Here is a 14,807-nt window from a genome sequence, read left to right as displayed (position 1 = left end):
CATGTGCCCAATAGGAACAGTCCAGCCCAGACTGCCAGGCCAGGTCCTACCTGGACTGGAAACAAGCATCCTAGGACTGCTTTCGGGGTTTCACCCCTTATCAGTCAGGATAGCTTGACTCCAGTGGCATGGAGAGCAAGGGACCCACAACTGGGTAAACCCGTCCCAGTTGGGGTGGCAAACGCAGAAAGAACAATTGATGGACAGAATGCAGAACAATGTCATACATTAACCCCAGTACAGTGATCTGGGCCTAAATCCATTGTTTTTTTTGCTTACCATGCCATTCCAGTTTGAACCCAATCATATGCAAATCAATCTTTACCCTGTTCCCAACAGGAACAGTCCAGCCCCAACTGCCAGGCCAGGTTCTACCTGGACTGGAAACAAACATCCTAGACCTGCTTTCGGGGTTTCACGCCTTATCAGTCAGGATAGATTGACTCCAGTGGTATGGAGAGTAAAGGACCCACAACTGGGTAAACCCGTCCCACTCGGGGTGACAAACGCAAAAAGAACAATTGATGGACAGAATGCAGAACAATGTCATACATTAACCCCAGTACAGTGATCTGGGCCTAAATCCATTGTTTTTTTTGCTCACCATGCCATTCCAGTTTGAAACCAGCCATATGCAAATCAGTCTTGACCCTGTGCCCAATAGGAACAGTCCAGCCCGAACTGCCAGGCCAGGTCCTACCTGGACTGGAAACAAACATCCTAGGACTGCTTTCGGGGTTTCACGCCTTATCAGTCAGGATAGATTGACTCCAGTGGCATGGAGAGTAAACCCACAAATGGGTAAACCCGTCCCACTCGGGGTGACAAATGCAGAAAGAACAATTGATGGACAGAATGCAGAACAATGTCATACATTAACCCCAGTACAGTGATCTGGGCCTAAATCCATCGTGTGTTTGCTCACCATGCCATTCCAGTTTGAACCCAACCATATGCAAATCAGTCTTGACCCTGTGCCCAATGGGAACAGTCCAGGCCGAACTGCCAGGTCAGGTCCTACCTGGACTGAAAACAAACATCCTAGGACCGGTTTTGGGGTTTCATCCCTCATCAGCAAGGATAGCTTGACTTCAGTGGCATGGAGCGCACGGGACCCGCGTCTGGGCATACCCGTCCCACTCTGGTTGACAAACACAAAAAGAACAATTGATGGACAGAATGCAGAACACTGTCATACATTCACCCCAGTACAGAGATCTGGGCCTAAATCCATCATTTTTTTTAACTCACCAGTGCCCTTCCAGTTTGAACCCAGCAATAAGCAAATCAGTCTTGACCCTGTGCAAAATGAGAACAGTCCATGCTCACCATGCCATTCCAGTTTGAACCAGCCATATGCAAATCAGTCTTGACCCTGTGCCCAATGGGAACGGTCAAGCCCAAACTGGGTCCCACAACAACTGCCACAGAGGTTGCGGGCAGTGCTTGAAATGGAAATATAGAAGTGCAGGTACAGAAGTGCAGGTATGCCTTGTTCCAAAGTACCTGTTTGCCGCTGAGAAGTACTGGTACTCTCCCATTAAAACCATTAGAGCAGTGCTAAGAAGTGTTGGCACCATCCTTTTCAAATGTAAGAAGTGCAGATACTGAGTACCTGATAGTGCCTGCCCGTTTAAAGCAATAGTTGTAGGCCCATGCACAAAGGTGTTGCCTCTAAATAAAAATGCAAAAAGTACAATTGATGGACAGAATGCAGAACAATGTCATACATTCACTGCAGTACAGAGATCTGGCCCTAAATCCATTGTTTTTTTGCTCACCATGCCATTCCAGTTTGAACCCGGCCATGTGCAAATCAGTCTTGACCCTGTTCCCAACAGGAACAGTCCAGCCCCAACTGCCAGGCCAGGTTCTACCTGGACTGGAAACAAACATCCTAGAACTGCTTTCGGGGTTTCACGCCTTATCAGTCAGGATAGATTGACTCCAGTGGTATGGAGAGTAAAGGACCCACAACTGGGTAAACCCGTCCCACTCGGGGTGAAAAACGCAAAAAGAACAATTGATGGACAGAATGCAGAACAATGTCATACATTAACCTCAGTACAGTGATCTGGGCCGAAATCCATCATTTTTTTGCACACCATGCCATTCAAATTGGAACCCAACCATATGCAAATCAGTCTTGACCCTGTGCCCAATGGGAACAGTCCAGCCTGAACTGCCAGGCCAGGTCCTACCTGGACTGGAAACAAACATCCTAGGACCGGTTTCGGGGTTTCGCCCCTCATCAGCAAGGATAGCTTGACTCCAGTGGCATGGAGAGCACGGGAGCCACGTCTGGGCATACCTGTCTCACTCGGGGTGACTAACGCAAAAAGTACAATTGATCAACAGAATGCAGAACAATGTCATACATTCACCCCAGTACAGAGATCTGGGCCTAAATCCATTGTTTGTTTGCTCACCATGCCATTTCAGTTTGAACCCAGCCATATGCAAATCAGTCTTTACCATGTGCCCAATAGGAACAGTTCAGCCCAGACTGCCAGGCCAGGTCCTACCTGGACTGGAAACAAGCATCCTAGGACTGCTTTGGGGGTTTAACCCACTATCAGTCAGGATAGCTTGACTCCAGTGGCATGGAGAGCAAGGGACCCACAACTGGGTAAACTCGTCCCAGTTGGAGTGACAAATGCAGAAAGAACAATTGATGGACAGAATGCAGAACAATGTCATACATTAACCCCAGTACAGTGGTCTGGGCCTAAATCCATAGTTTTTTTGCTTACCATGCCATTCCAGTTTGAACCCAACCATATGCAAATCAGTCTTGACCCTGTGCCCAATGTGAACAGTCCAGGCCGAACTGCCAGGACAGGTCCTACCTGGACTGTAAACAAGCATCCTAGGACCGGTTTTGGGGCTTTACCCCTCATCAGCAAGGATAGTTTGAATCCAGTGGCATGGAGAGTAAAGGACCCACAACTGGGTATTCCCGTCCCACTCGGGGTGACAAACGCAGAAAGAACAATTGATGGACAGAATGCAGAACAATGTCATACATTAACCCCAGTACAGTGATCTGGGCCTAAATCCATCGTTTTTTTGCTCACCATGCCATTCCAATTTGAATCCAACCATATGCAAATCAGTCTTGACCCTGTGCCCAATGGGAACAGTCCAGCCTGAACTGCCAGGCCAGGTCCTACCTGGACGGGAAACAAACATCCTAGGACCGGTTTCAGGGTTTCACCCCTCATCAGCAAGGATAGCTTGACTCCAGTGGCATGGAGAGCACGGGACCCGCGTCTGGGCATACTCGTCCCACTCTGGGTGACAAACGCAAAAAGTACAATTGATCAACAGAATGCAGAACAATGTCATACATTCACCCCAGTACAGAGATCTGGGCCTAAATCCATAGCTTTTTTGCTCACCATGCCAATTCAGTTTGAACCCAGCCATATGCAAATCAGTCTTTACCATGTGCCCAATAGGAACAGTCCAGCCCAGACTGCCAGGCCAGGTCCTACCTGGACTGGAAACAAGCATCCTAGGACTGCTTTCGGGGTTTCACCCCTTATCAGTGAGGATAGCTTGACTCCAGTGGCATGGAGAGTAAAGGACCCACAACTGGGTATTCCCGTCCCACTCGGGGTGACAAACGCAGAAAGAACAATTGATGGACAGAATGCAGAACAATGTCATACATTAACCCCAGTACAGTGATCTGGGTCTAAATCCATCGTTTTTTTGCTCACCATGCCATTCCAATTTGAATCCAACCATATGCAAATCAGTCTTGACCCTGTGCCCAATGGGAACAGTCCAGCCTGAACTGCCAGGCCAGGTCCTACCTGGACGGGAAACAAACATCCTAGGACCGGTTTCAGGGTTTCACCCTTCATCAGCAAGGATAGCTTGACTCCAGTGGCATGGAGAGCACAGGACCCGCGTCTGGGCATACTCGTCCCACTCTGGGTGACAAACGCAAAAAGAACAATTGAAGGACAGAATGCAGAACAATGTCATACGTTCACCCCAGTACAGAGATCTGGGCCTAAATCCATTGTTTGTTTGCTCACCAGTGCCACTCCAGTTTGTACCCAGCCATATGCAAATCAATCTTGACCCTGTGCCCAATGGGAACGGTCAAGCCCGACCTGCCAGGCCAGGTCCTACCTGGACTGGTAACAAGCATCCTAGGACCGGTTTCGGGGTCGAGACCCTCATCAGCCAGGATAGCTTGACTCCAGTGGCATGGAGAGCACGGGAGCCACGTCTGGGCATACCTGTCCCACTCGGGGTGACAAACGCAAAAAGTACAATTGATCAACAGAATGCAGAACAATGTCATACATTCACCCCAGTACAGAGATCTGGGCCTAAATCCATAGCTTTTTTGCTCACCATGCCATTTCAGTTTGAACCCAGCCATATGCAAATCAGTCTTTACCATGTGCCCAATAGGAACAGTCCAGCCCAGACTGCCAGGCCAGGTCCTACCTGGACTGGAAACAAGCATCCTAGGACTGCTTTCGGGGTTTCACCCCTTATCAGTCAGGATAGCTTGACTCCAGTGGCATGGAGAGCAAGGGACCCACAACTGGGTAAACCCGTCCCAGTTGGGGTGGCAAACGCAGAAAGAACAATTGATGGACAGAATGCAGAACAATGTCATACATTAACCCCAGTACAGTGATCTGGGCCTAAATCCATTGTTTTTTTTGCTTACCATGCCATTCCAGTTTGAACCCAATCATATGCAAATCAATCTTTACCCTGTTCCCAACAGGAACAGTCCAGCCCCAACTGCCAGGCCAGGTTCTACCTGGACTGGAAACAAACATCCTAGACCTGCTTTCGGGGTTTCATGCCTTATCAGTCAGGATAGATTGACTCCAGTGGTATGGAGAGTAAAGGACCCACAACTGGGTAAACCCGTCCCACTCGGGGTGACAAACGCAAAAAGAACAATTGATGGACAGAATGCAGAACAATGTCATACATTAACCCCAGTACAGTGATCTGGGCCGAAATCCATCATTTTTTTGCTCACTATGCCATTCCAGTTTGAACCCAACCATATGCAAATCAGTCTTGACCCTGTGCCCAATGGGAACAGTCCAGGCCGAACTGCCAGGACAAGTCCTACCTGGACTGGAAACAAGCATCCTAGGACCGGTTTGGGGGTTTCACCCCTCATCAGCAAGGATAGCTTGACTCCACTGGCATGAAGAGCACGGTACCCGTGTCTGTGCATACCCATCCCACTCTGGGTGACAAACGCAAAAAGAACAATTGATTGACAGAATGCAGAACAATGTCATACATTCACCCCAGTACAGAGATCTTGGCCTAAATCCATTGTTTGTTTGCTCACCAGTGCCATTCCCGTTTGTACCCAGCCATATGCAAATCAGTCTTGACCCTGTGTCCAATAGGAACGGTCAAGCCCAAACTGCCAGGCCAGGTCTTACCTGGACTGGAAACAAGCATCCTAGGACCGGTTTCGGGGTTTCAGCCCACATCAGCCAGGATAGCTTGACTTCAGTGGCATGGAGAGCACTGGACCCACGTCTGGGCATACCCGTCCCACTTGTGGTGACAAATGCAAAAAGAACAATTGATCAACAAAATGCAGAACAATGTCATACATTCACCCCAGTACAGAGATCTGGGCCTAAATCCATCGTTTTTTTGCTCACCATGCCATTCCAGTTTGAACCCAGCCATATGCAAATCAGTCTTGACCCTGTGCCCAATGGGAACGGTCAAGCCCAAATTGCCAGGCCAGGTCCTAGCTGGACTGGAAACAAGCATCCTAGGACCTGTTTCGAGGTTTCACCCCTCATCAGCCAGGATAGCTTGACTCCAGTGGAAAGGAGAGCACGGGACCCACATCTGGGCATACCCGTCACACTCGGGATGATAAATGCAGAAAGAACAATTGATTGACAGAATGCAGAACAATGTCATACATTAACGCCAGTACAGGTCTGCCAGGTCTAAACTGGGATGGCATGGTGAGCAAAAGAATGATGTATTTAACCCAGATCTTTTGACTGGGGGGCCAATATTTTGATTTGTTCTGCATTCCGTCCATCAATTTTGTTTGTCTTTTGCTTTCTCGCCCTCAGTGCGCCGGGTATGGCCAGACGTGGGTCCCGGACTCACTATGCCACTGGATTCAAGCTATCCTGGCTGATGAGGGGTGAAACCCTGAAACTGGTCCTAGGATGCTTGTTTTCGGTCCAGGAAGGACCCGGCTTGACAGTTGATGCTGGACTGTTCCCATGAGGCACATGGATAATCGTAGCTTTCAGGTGAGGCAGGGTAAGTTCTACTCGAAGGTGATGGCATTGCAGCAGGGGGTCCCCCATGGCTCAATTCTGAGCCCCACCCTTTTTTATCTATATGTGGCTCCCTTGGCTGTGATTGCTGAAGGTTTTGGGATTGGAGTGGAATCCTACGCCGATGACACCCAGTTGGTTGTGTCCCTGACTCAGGATCAACAATCAGCGGCCCCCAACTTGGTGGCGTGCCTCCAAGAACTTGCAGCCTGGATGGACACAAATTGTTTAAAACTTAATGGCAATAAGACTGAGGTACTGGTGGTGGGAAAAGCTCCTTCTGTCTGGTCATCCGCGTGGTGGCCGCAGAATTTGGGTCCTACTCCCGTTCCCTGTGCCCAGGCTAAAAACCTCGGTGTCTGGATGGATACCCACCTCTCATTTGATTATCATACCAGACGGGTTGAGGGCACATGTTTCGGAGTTCTTAAAGGACTCAGGAAGACTCTGGACATACTGCCCGCTGCTGCCAGGAAGACCCTGGTTCATGCACTCGTGACCTCCCATCTTGATTATGGGGATGTCCTCTATCTGGGTGCTACAGAAAGATGTATACAAAGACTCCTATGCGTGCAGAACGCAGCGGCCCGACTAGTTCTGAAGCGTCCGAGGAGAGCCCCCTCTAAACCGGCTCTCTCCTCCTTGCACTGGCTCCCAATCCAAGAACGTGCTCGTTTTAAAGCTCTATGTGTGTGCCACCGCATTATGCATGGGACCTCTCCAGCCTATTTGAGGAACCTCCTCACCTCTTACACTCCCACCCGCCGCCTCAGGTCTGAGGGGTTGGGTTTGGTTTGTATTCTGAAGGTGAAAAGAGCCAGGATGGGGGGCCGCTCCTTTAGGTTTTTAGCGGCCCAACTCTGGAACAAACTTCCAGTATGCCTTTGAGTGGAACCCGTGGAAGGCACCTTTAGGAAGAAATTGAAGACTTTCCTATTCCCTCCTGAATAGACCTCAGTACCTGCTTTGCTGCCCTCATCGCAGCGCGGGGACACACTGTTCTAGTGGAACTATGCGCTTTATAAGTTTATTAATAATGATAAATAATAATAATTTGCATACGGCCAGTTGTAAACTGGGGTGGCATGGTGAGCAAAAGATTAGTGGATTTAACCCGGATCTATTGAGTGGAGGTGAATGTTTTGATTAGTTCTGAATTCAGTCCATCAATTGAGTGTGTCTTTTGCTCTCTCGCTCTCAATAAAAATGAGCAGTAAACTACATCCTTGATATGGTTGACAACAGCAGAGCTTAGGTACAGATCCCAGAAATGACAGAATGGTGCTATGGAGCATTATATAAATCGAGTTATTATTAATTAATAGTAGTTGGCATTGTTAGTATTTTAGCTAGCATTTAATGCTGCCACCTAGAGCTACGTCCACAACAGCGGCTGCTCTCTGGTCTCAAGCCCTGCCCTGCATGGATGCAGCCAGTACAACACCTGGAACAGGAGCGCGCGGGCCGCTGCACAAAGTGAACTTGCTAAGCCCTGCTTGGCTTATGAAACAGCCCTGTACCTAAGCAGGCCTGTGTGGGCACATGAGTCCCACGCTACAACATGACGCCCTCGTGTTCCGTGGCGCGATCCTGTTCGAGCTTGCCAGGAACATGACTCGCCAGGGCCCCGGGGCTTCAACGGAAACCCTGCTTTGGCTGTTCGAGGGCGGGTCTCGCGTGCTCGCTGCAGATTGGTACCACGCACCTGCCAGGATCCGGGACAGCTCTTAAATGCGTGCCTTCTCCTCTGTCCCAGACACTCCGCCTCCCGCCTCCGCTGCCAGCAGCTCTTCTTCTTCTCCCCGAGGCCTCTTGTCTGACGCGGCGCGCAGCTCCAATGGAGTGCCTTTTCGAAACCTGGAAACTGGTCTCCAGTGACAACTTTGACGCATACATGAAAGAGCTCGGTAAGGCATTCTTTAACTGTCCCTCCTTCTGAAGAGAGGAGCCTGTTTCTGTCCGCTAGCAGGGTGACCAACCGTCCGTAAATTTCACGGACAGTCCGTAATTTCGGCCGTCTGTCCGTTGTCCGTGAAGGATTCTTTAACGGACGCTATTTGTCCGTAATTTTAACCGGGCACCGGTCGCACCACCCTAAAGCCGGCACAGCTTCCACCCACCTCCCTGCTTGACTCCGATGCAGTACCAAAGGTCAGATCCCCAGCAGCATTGGAAAGGCACAGCGGGATGGCCACCCTCACACCTTTCGCCCTTCATGAGCTGTTAAGAGGTGTTTGAAGGTGACTGAGAGGGAGGGGCTGCAGCTTCAAGAGCAGGGGCATCTATTCAGATGCAAAGAGCCCTGATTGTGCCATGTCTCTGCAATTTAGCAGGATTTCACACATTCCCTTTCTGCCCAGGGCCCCAAACACCCTAGAACCAGCCCTGATTACACCAGGCAGCACATGGTTCTCTTCACAGAGCTTAATTACTGTCACTAAATTGTAAGCAAACCTCGGTTCTTCAAACATGCAGTCTATAATGTAATAAAATAAAGAAACGGCACAATCGCACCCACTCTGATTAACAAAGTATGGAGGACAATCAGTTAAATCAGTTCTCTTGGAGTATCTCCTTTAAGTACTGTACATCACAGTGGGGGATGGCAAAACTAACATTTTAGAAAGAGAGCCTGTTGTCTCGTGGTCTTGTCCAGGAGGGGGTGAGGAGCCCTACCCCACCCTGGAAGAGACCAAGTTGACCTAGAATACTGCATGCCCACCCCTGTGCCCACGCTGGTGGATCCTGTTCCCCCTCCTGTGGTGGCTCCTGCATCCCCCCCGATGGCTCCTGTCCCCCCATGTGGTGGCTCCTGCCCCCCCCCCTGTGATGGCTCCTCTCCTCCCCCCTCCCCCCCCCCGCCCCCGTGGTGGATCCTGTCTCCGCCCTGGGTGGCTTCTGTCCCAGTCCTGGAATGGCTCCTGCAGTGAGGGTGAAGTTCTTGATGGGCCTCTTCTCAAAAAGGCTCAGCTCAAAATGGATATGAAAAGGTGGGCGAGTGAGTAAGTGAAGGGATGGGTGGATGGCTGGATGAATTAGTGAAAGGGTGAATGGATGAATGAACGATTGAATAGATGGATAATGAGAGAGGATGGATGGATTGATGAGTGAGTGGAAGGATGGATGAAAGAAAAGGTAAATAGCTGGATGTATGGGTGGAAAGGTAGCTGGATGGGTAAAAGGGTGGATGGATGAGTGAAAGGATGGATGAGTGAAAAGGTGGATAGTGAGTGAGTGGGTGGATGGATGAGTGAAATGATGGATGGATTGAAGAATTGATAAGTGCGAGGGTGAATGGATGGACGGATGAGTAAAAGGGTGGATGTAAGGATGGATGAGTGAGTGAAAGGGAGGGTAGATCGACAAAAGGATGAATAGATGAGTGAAGGAGTGAAAGGATAGATGGATGAGAGAAAGGATGGATGAGTGATAGGGTCAATGGATGGATTCATGAGTGGATGAGTAGATGGGTGGGTGGGTGGATGGAACGAAGGGTGGCTAAGTGAAAGGATGGCTGGATGGGTAAATGGCTGGATGGATGAGTGAATGGATGGATGGGTGGAAGAGTGGATGGATGAGTGTACAGATGGATAGGGTGAAAGGATGGATGAGTGAAAGGATGGATGAAGGGATGGATGAGTGAAATGATAGATGGAAGGATACATGATGGATAGGTTTGCAAATGGTTGAATATGTTTGGATATGGCTGGGCCTACTTATATACTATTGCACAGCCTCCTCTGATGTGTCTGTAAAACTTACCTATTGTCCTGAAGTTTTGTCCTGAATTTTGACCTCCTGTCCTGAATTTGTGTCCTGAATTTTCACCCTTTGTCCTGAATTTTTGCACTCACCGTCCTGAATTTGCACCAATGCCAGTTGGTCACCCTATCCGCTAGTCTTGCCAGCCTTCTACATTTATTTCCTCTTATTAGAAGTTTTATTTACTGGACCAGCTGGCCACGCGCTGTACTTCACTGCCCCCATTCTGCTCATGACCTGAGGTGCACTTCCCATGCAACTTCAGAAAAACAAACACTATATTCCTCGCTTTGTTCGTATGTCTGTTCCCCACTTTATTAGACAAAAACACGCAATTTGTGAAACCACAACTGTTCCAGCCGGAGAAAGAATTCACCCTCCTCAAATGTGCAACGTTTGCGGAAATCCAATAGAGCCTTGGCAAGGAAACACGTGAAGTAACCCTAGCAGTCCACCATTAAATTGCAAGCCTTCTTTGGTGGCACGATCTATTCATTTTTTTTTCACTGGGAAGAAGAGCGGCAAACGGGATTGTGCTCTGAGTTTTCACATCCAATACCTTCTGCCTCCTTTTGTGGCATGCCCTTACCGAAGGCACCCTGGGCATTTCAGTCACCAGACCTGTCTGCTTCTGCAGCTCTTAGGGTTCTCCTGCTGCAGGTGGCCACGGGCAGAGCACCAAGAATGCGATTTTTTGCTGCTCATGTAATATTTGCTTGATTTTATGAACCCTGGAGATGCCTAGAGCAGCTTCGGAATACTAAAATATGCTGGTTCAATTTCTAATATTATTATTTTTGTCTTGGAAAATAACAATTAGTGCTTTGTATTATTTTCATTACAACAAGCACTTGTACAGTAAACATAAACTTTATTAGTAAATAGGCCAACTTGTGGACTTCTTAAAATAGAACTCACTTTCCATCTAGAGTGCCTACAGTAAAAGATAAGCATATTAAATTCCTTAAGAGCGGGCAGTATACTTTTTAGAGTGCCTTTGAAGTCAACTTTAAGCATTGTCTGAACTTAACTACCGAGTTTCCAGCGGTGTTATTTAGTGAATGTGTTAAATGGCACAGAAAAAGGTGCATTGTTTCCATTTCTTCTCTACTCCTGTTACCTTCTGCAGCTACATCTGAAAGCGCGCTCCAAGTCTTTTCGGCGCTAGAGCGCTGAACATGCGCTAGACTAGAGGATAATCTGGCGTGCCAGCCATTCATGAACATCCATCCGTAGGGTGACACTCGTTTTTCACGACCTCTAAGGGCACCAGTGTTTTCAGTCATTTTCAGGCTTCAACATGGATAGGCACTGTGTACTTCAACACAATTCATCGTTCTGTGAACTCATCCCTATCACACGGCCTGTTCCTGGTCTCGGATAGGACCAGAATTTCTTCTTAACTCTTCCAAAGGTGACTATTCTGAACATTTTAATTTCCGGACTAGCCATCTTATGTATTGTATTCTCTTCTATAACCATATAATTTCGATTCTGGTCCCTATCTAGATTGGAGACAGCCACACTACTTGTTGGAAGATGACATGTATTATTATATTGAATGGGGTGGTGCCTGCTTGCTGGTGCATCTTGACCTGAAGGCATGTGACACTGCGACCATGGAGTGCTCAAAGTCTCTGTATCTTTGAGAATTGGAGGGGTGCGATCCCTGAGTGGCTTCACTCATAATAGAAGAATGAAGAAAGATGCTTTCTGGTTCTCATCACCTTTCCTTGTCACATACTGTGTCCCAAGCGTCGATCTTGTCTACAAAACCATTTAGCTGATGCATGGAGCAATTCTGAGATATTCTAACTGGCCAGACATCTCTGTCTAGCAGTATGCCAACGAATCCTAGCACCATCTGAAAGTTACTTCTACTGCTGATCTGCATTGTCTATAGAGGATGGGGAGGGGGCCAGGGGGGTCTTGGGAGGAAACAGGACAGGATATGATTTTTCTATTTACAACGAATTCTCATAGCAACCAAACTTATTTCCACTGCTCTGTCAGCTTGGGTCCAATTATGATCATGGCCCAACTTCAACTATGCTGGAAAATTCAGATCTAGGTGCTAACCCCTTTTTGTACAGGGGTCACAATTTTATCAACTTTCTCACACCTGGTAATTACCCGGTGCAATAAAGTCTGCACCCCGTGCCAATTTTCATCAAGTCAAAATCTGCTGTAGTTTAACCAGGGAAATTACCTGGACGTGCGGATTTTGGGCCTGTAAGTACCAATATCTGCATGTTATTTCCAATTAATGGTGGAAAATCTTGGAATATGTGCTATTTATCACACACAAATTTCGAACCCCATCGTCTTTAGTTTTATCAGATGCAAGAAATACTAAATATTCCACTGGGGACACTCCTAATAATCAGGTACTTATTCAGCTGGGTATCAAGTGGCATAAAACTGCTGTCAGCTCTCCCTTCCACTCCTTTTAGTGTCTTATTCTGAATCTCGATTTCCCTGCCCATTGTGTACTTCAGCGTTGAGTGCTAAATAGCAACGCCTCACAAGATAAGCACATTCTGTTGATTGCAGTAAAGATATCATTACATTTTGGTTTTTCTTGTCGCATTTGCAATGCATCCAAAGACAGGGGTCAAACGTCAGGTTATGTTTTGTGAACAATTGCTGCTTAAAGGAATATTGGAGTTCACTTTTCTGTTTGTGACTGCACAGTGAGTGATTTTTACAAAATGTACTATCTGAACCTATTGCTGGGCTGGGGCACAGGGACTGAGAAAGAAAGTTATGAGGTTGTCATTTTTTCCAACTCACAACACAATTTGAATACTTGTAAATGAACTGTAAAAATATTTCAAATTATAACAACAACAAAAAACGCACAAATGAGGGAGGCGCGTTTTTAAATTGGAAGTGAGATGGAAACAAACATTTTAATGAATACAAAAATGATAAATATTCACTGAAATCCGTTTTCCCCACATGGTTGTTGCGCTATATAGTTTTACCAGTCAACCTGTATGTTTGTGCAAATTTAGTGGGCGTTTCAAAGCAAAATGTGCTGTTTGCGTATGAGAGAGAGGTACCTACCACACCATGCTTTTGCAATATATTTGTAAAAGTTTGCTCCAAAATCCTACCCCACCCGTACCAATCTGCTGCAGAATTGACATGGCTTATTTGCTGCACTTGTTCCTTGTGCGACGTTTGGATTTTCCCCAACCCTATGACTTCTGAGATGTAACACTGAGGTCAGCACCCCTCTCTGAAAACTGTTCCAGCCCCAGTGCATTCAGGTGTAGGCCACACACCCTGCGGCCTCTCTGCAGCCGACAGTCTGTCGCCACCGCTCTTCGGTCCCTCCTCAGAGCTTCAGACACTGGCATCAGGTCAAAACCACAGCGCCAGGACAGACTTCCTTTCCCACACCCAACTCTCTGAGGATAACTATCATGTGTGCATGTGATCATATATCCGCGTTGCCCAAAGTACACGCTTGGAATACATATATCCATCATTCACGATGCTGAACGTGACATTTAGGCCCCAGTGTGCTCCTCCTTCTCCAGCACAAGCCACTCATATGTAAGTGCAATGGGCACAGAATTACAGAATAAACACACAATAAAAACCAAGACAGCAACTTGGTTTATAGGGCCTGATTCACAAAGCCCTCTACTTCGAAGAGTCCTCATTATTCAGAGATTCATAAACATAGCACTGAGAACTCCTGGAAATGTATGTAGTTGCAGACTTTCTTACAACAGCATTCTCCTTTTTAGGTCTCGCCTGAGACAGCGCTTTAGCGCTGCTCTCGGGAGAGATTTTGTAAATGGGGGATCTGGAAGTGCAAACGAGTGCTTTCAGACCTCCAAATACAGTGCATGTGCGCCGGGCGCGCGCACCATTTGGAGGCCTGAAAGCACTCGTTTGCTTTCACTTTCGCGGGCCGCACGACCGCTTCGATGTGATCGCGATTGCGATCACTTTCACACAGTGCATGCGGCGCGCGCACCATTTGGCAGCCTGCGTGTACATTTTGCGGGCGCTTTGATAGTCTCAGTGAGCCTCGCGGCCACTGCGAACATCAAAGCGCCCGCGAAATGTACACGCCATTTGCCACCCCCTCAGCTTCCAGCTGCTTGGCTATATAGTAGGCGCACACACACTGAGACACTGCTGTTTTTTCACACTTGCGCTCTTTGGCTGCTTTCTCGTTCTCTCCTGCTCACACATCTGCAAAATGTCGGCCGCTACCTCAGAGGGTAAAAGGATCGCAAACTGCGCATCATCGACCTAAAGGTCGAGCTCAAACATCGGGGAATGGCTATCACAAAAGTCAAGTATTCATCTCTCCCAGTTAACAGGTGAGGCACTGTTACAGTCCTCATGCATGTTTCACAAGGGGTGTGACCACCTCCTTGCGTGATTTCACTGCTCCTCAATGGAAACCTCCGTCTCCCTCCCCCAGCCGTCATGGTGGGTGCATTGACTTTCTAAATGGAGCCGGTGCCCACAGCCCAATCAGCGACTGAGAGTCCTCATGCATGTTTCACAAGGGGTGTGACCACCTCCGTGCGGGATTTCGCTCCTCCTCAATGGGAACCTCTGTCTCCCTCCCCCGGCCGTCATGGTGGGTGCATAGACTTTCTAAATGGAGCCGGTAGCCACAGCCCAATCAGCGACTGAGAATCCGGTGTCTTGATTTTGGGAGACAGCTTGGCGTGGCCATGCCGTTGTCAGTGTGCA

At 48.1% G+C, this 14,807-nt stretch overlaps 1 protein-coding gene across 1 annotated transcript in view; it reads left to right on the top strand.

Annotated features, from left to right (window-relative positions):
* The first annotated feature begins 8,065 nt into the window (after positions 1-8,065).
* The window catches only part of LOC146831130 (myelin P2 protein-like), a 62,555-nt gene continuing 55,813 nt past the window's right edge, over positions 8,066-14,807 (top strand). Inside the window, exon 1 of the mRNA XM_085605363.1 lies at positions 8,066-8,224. Within this exon, the coding sequence (XP_085461489.1) occupies positions 8,155-8,224 (70 nt within the window). The 5' untranslated portion in view covers positions 8,066-8,154. The remainder of the gene's footprint in view (positions 8,225-14,807) is intronic.

This window comes from Triturus cristatus, chromosome 5_1, assembly GCF_964204655.1.
Source record: "Triturus cristatus chromosome 5_1, aTriCri1.1, whole genome shotgun sequence".
Lineage (NCBI taxonomy): Eukaryota > Metazoa > Chordata > Amphibia > Caudata > Salamandridae > Triturus > Triturus cristatus.
Note: the sequence above shows the minus strand (reverse complement) of the source record. Positions and strands in the feature narration are given on the sequence as shown.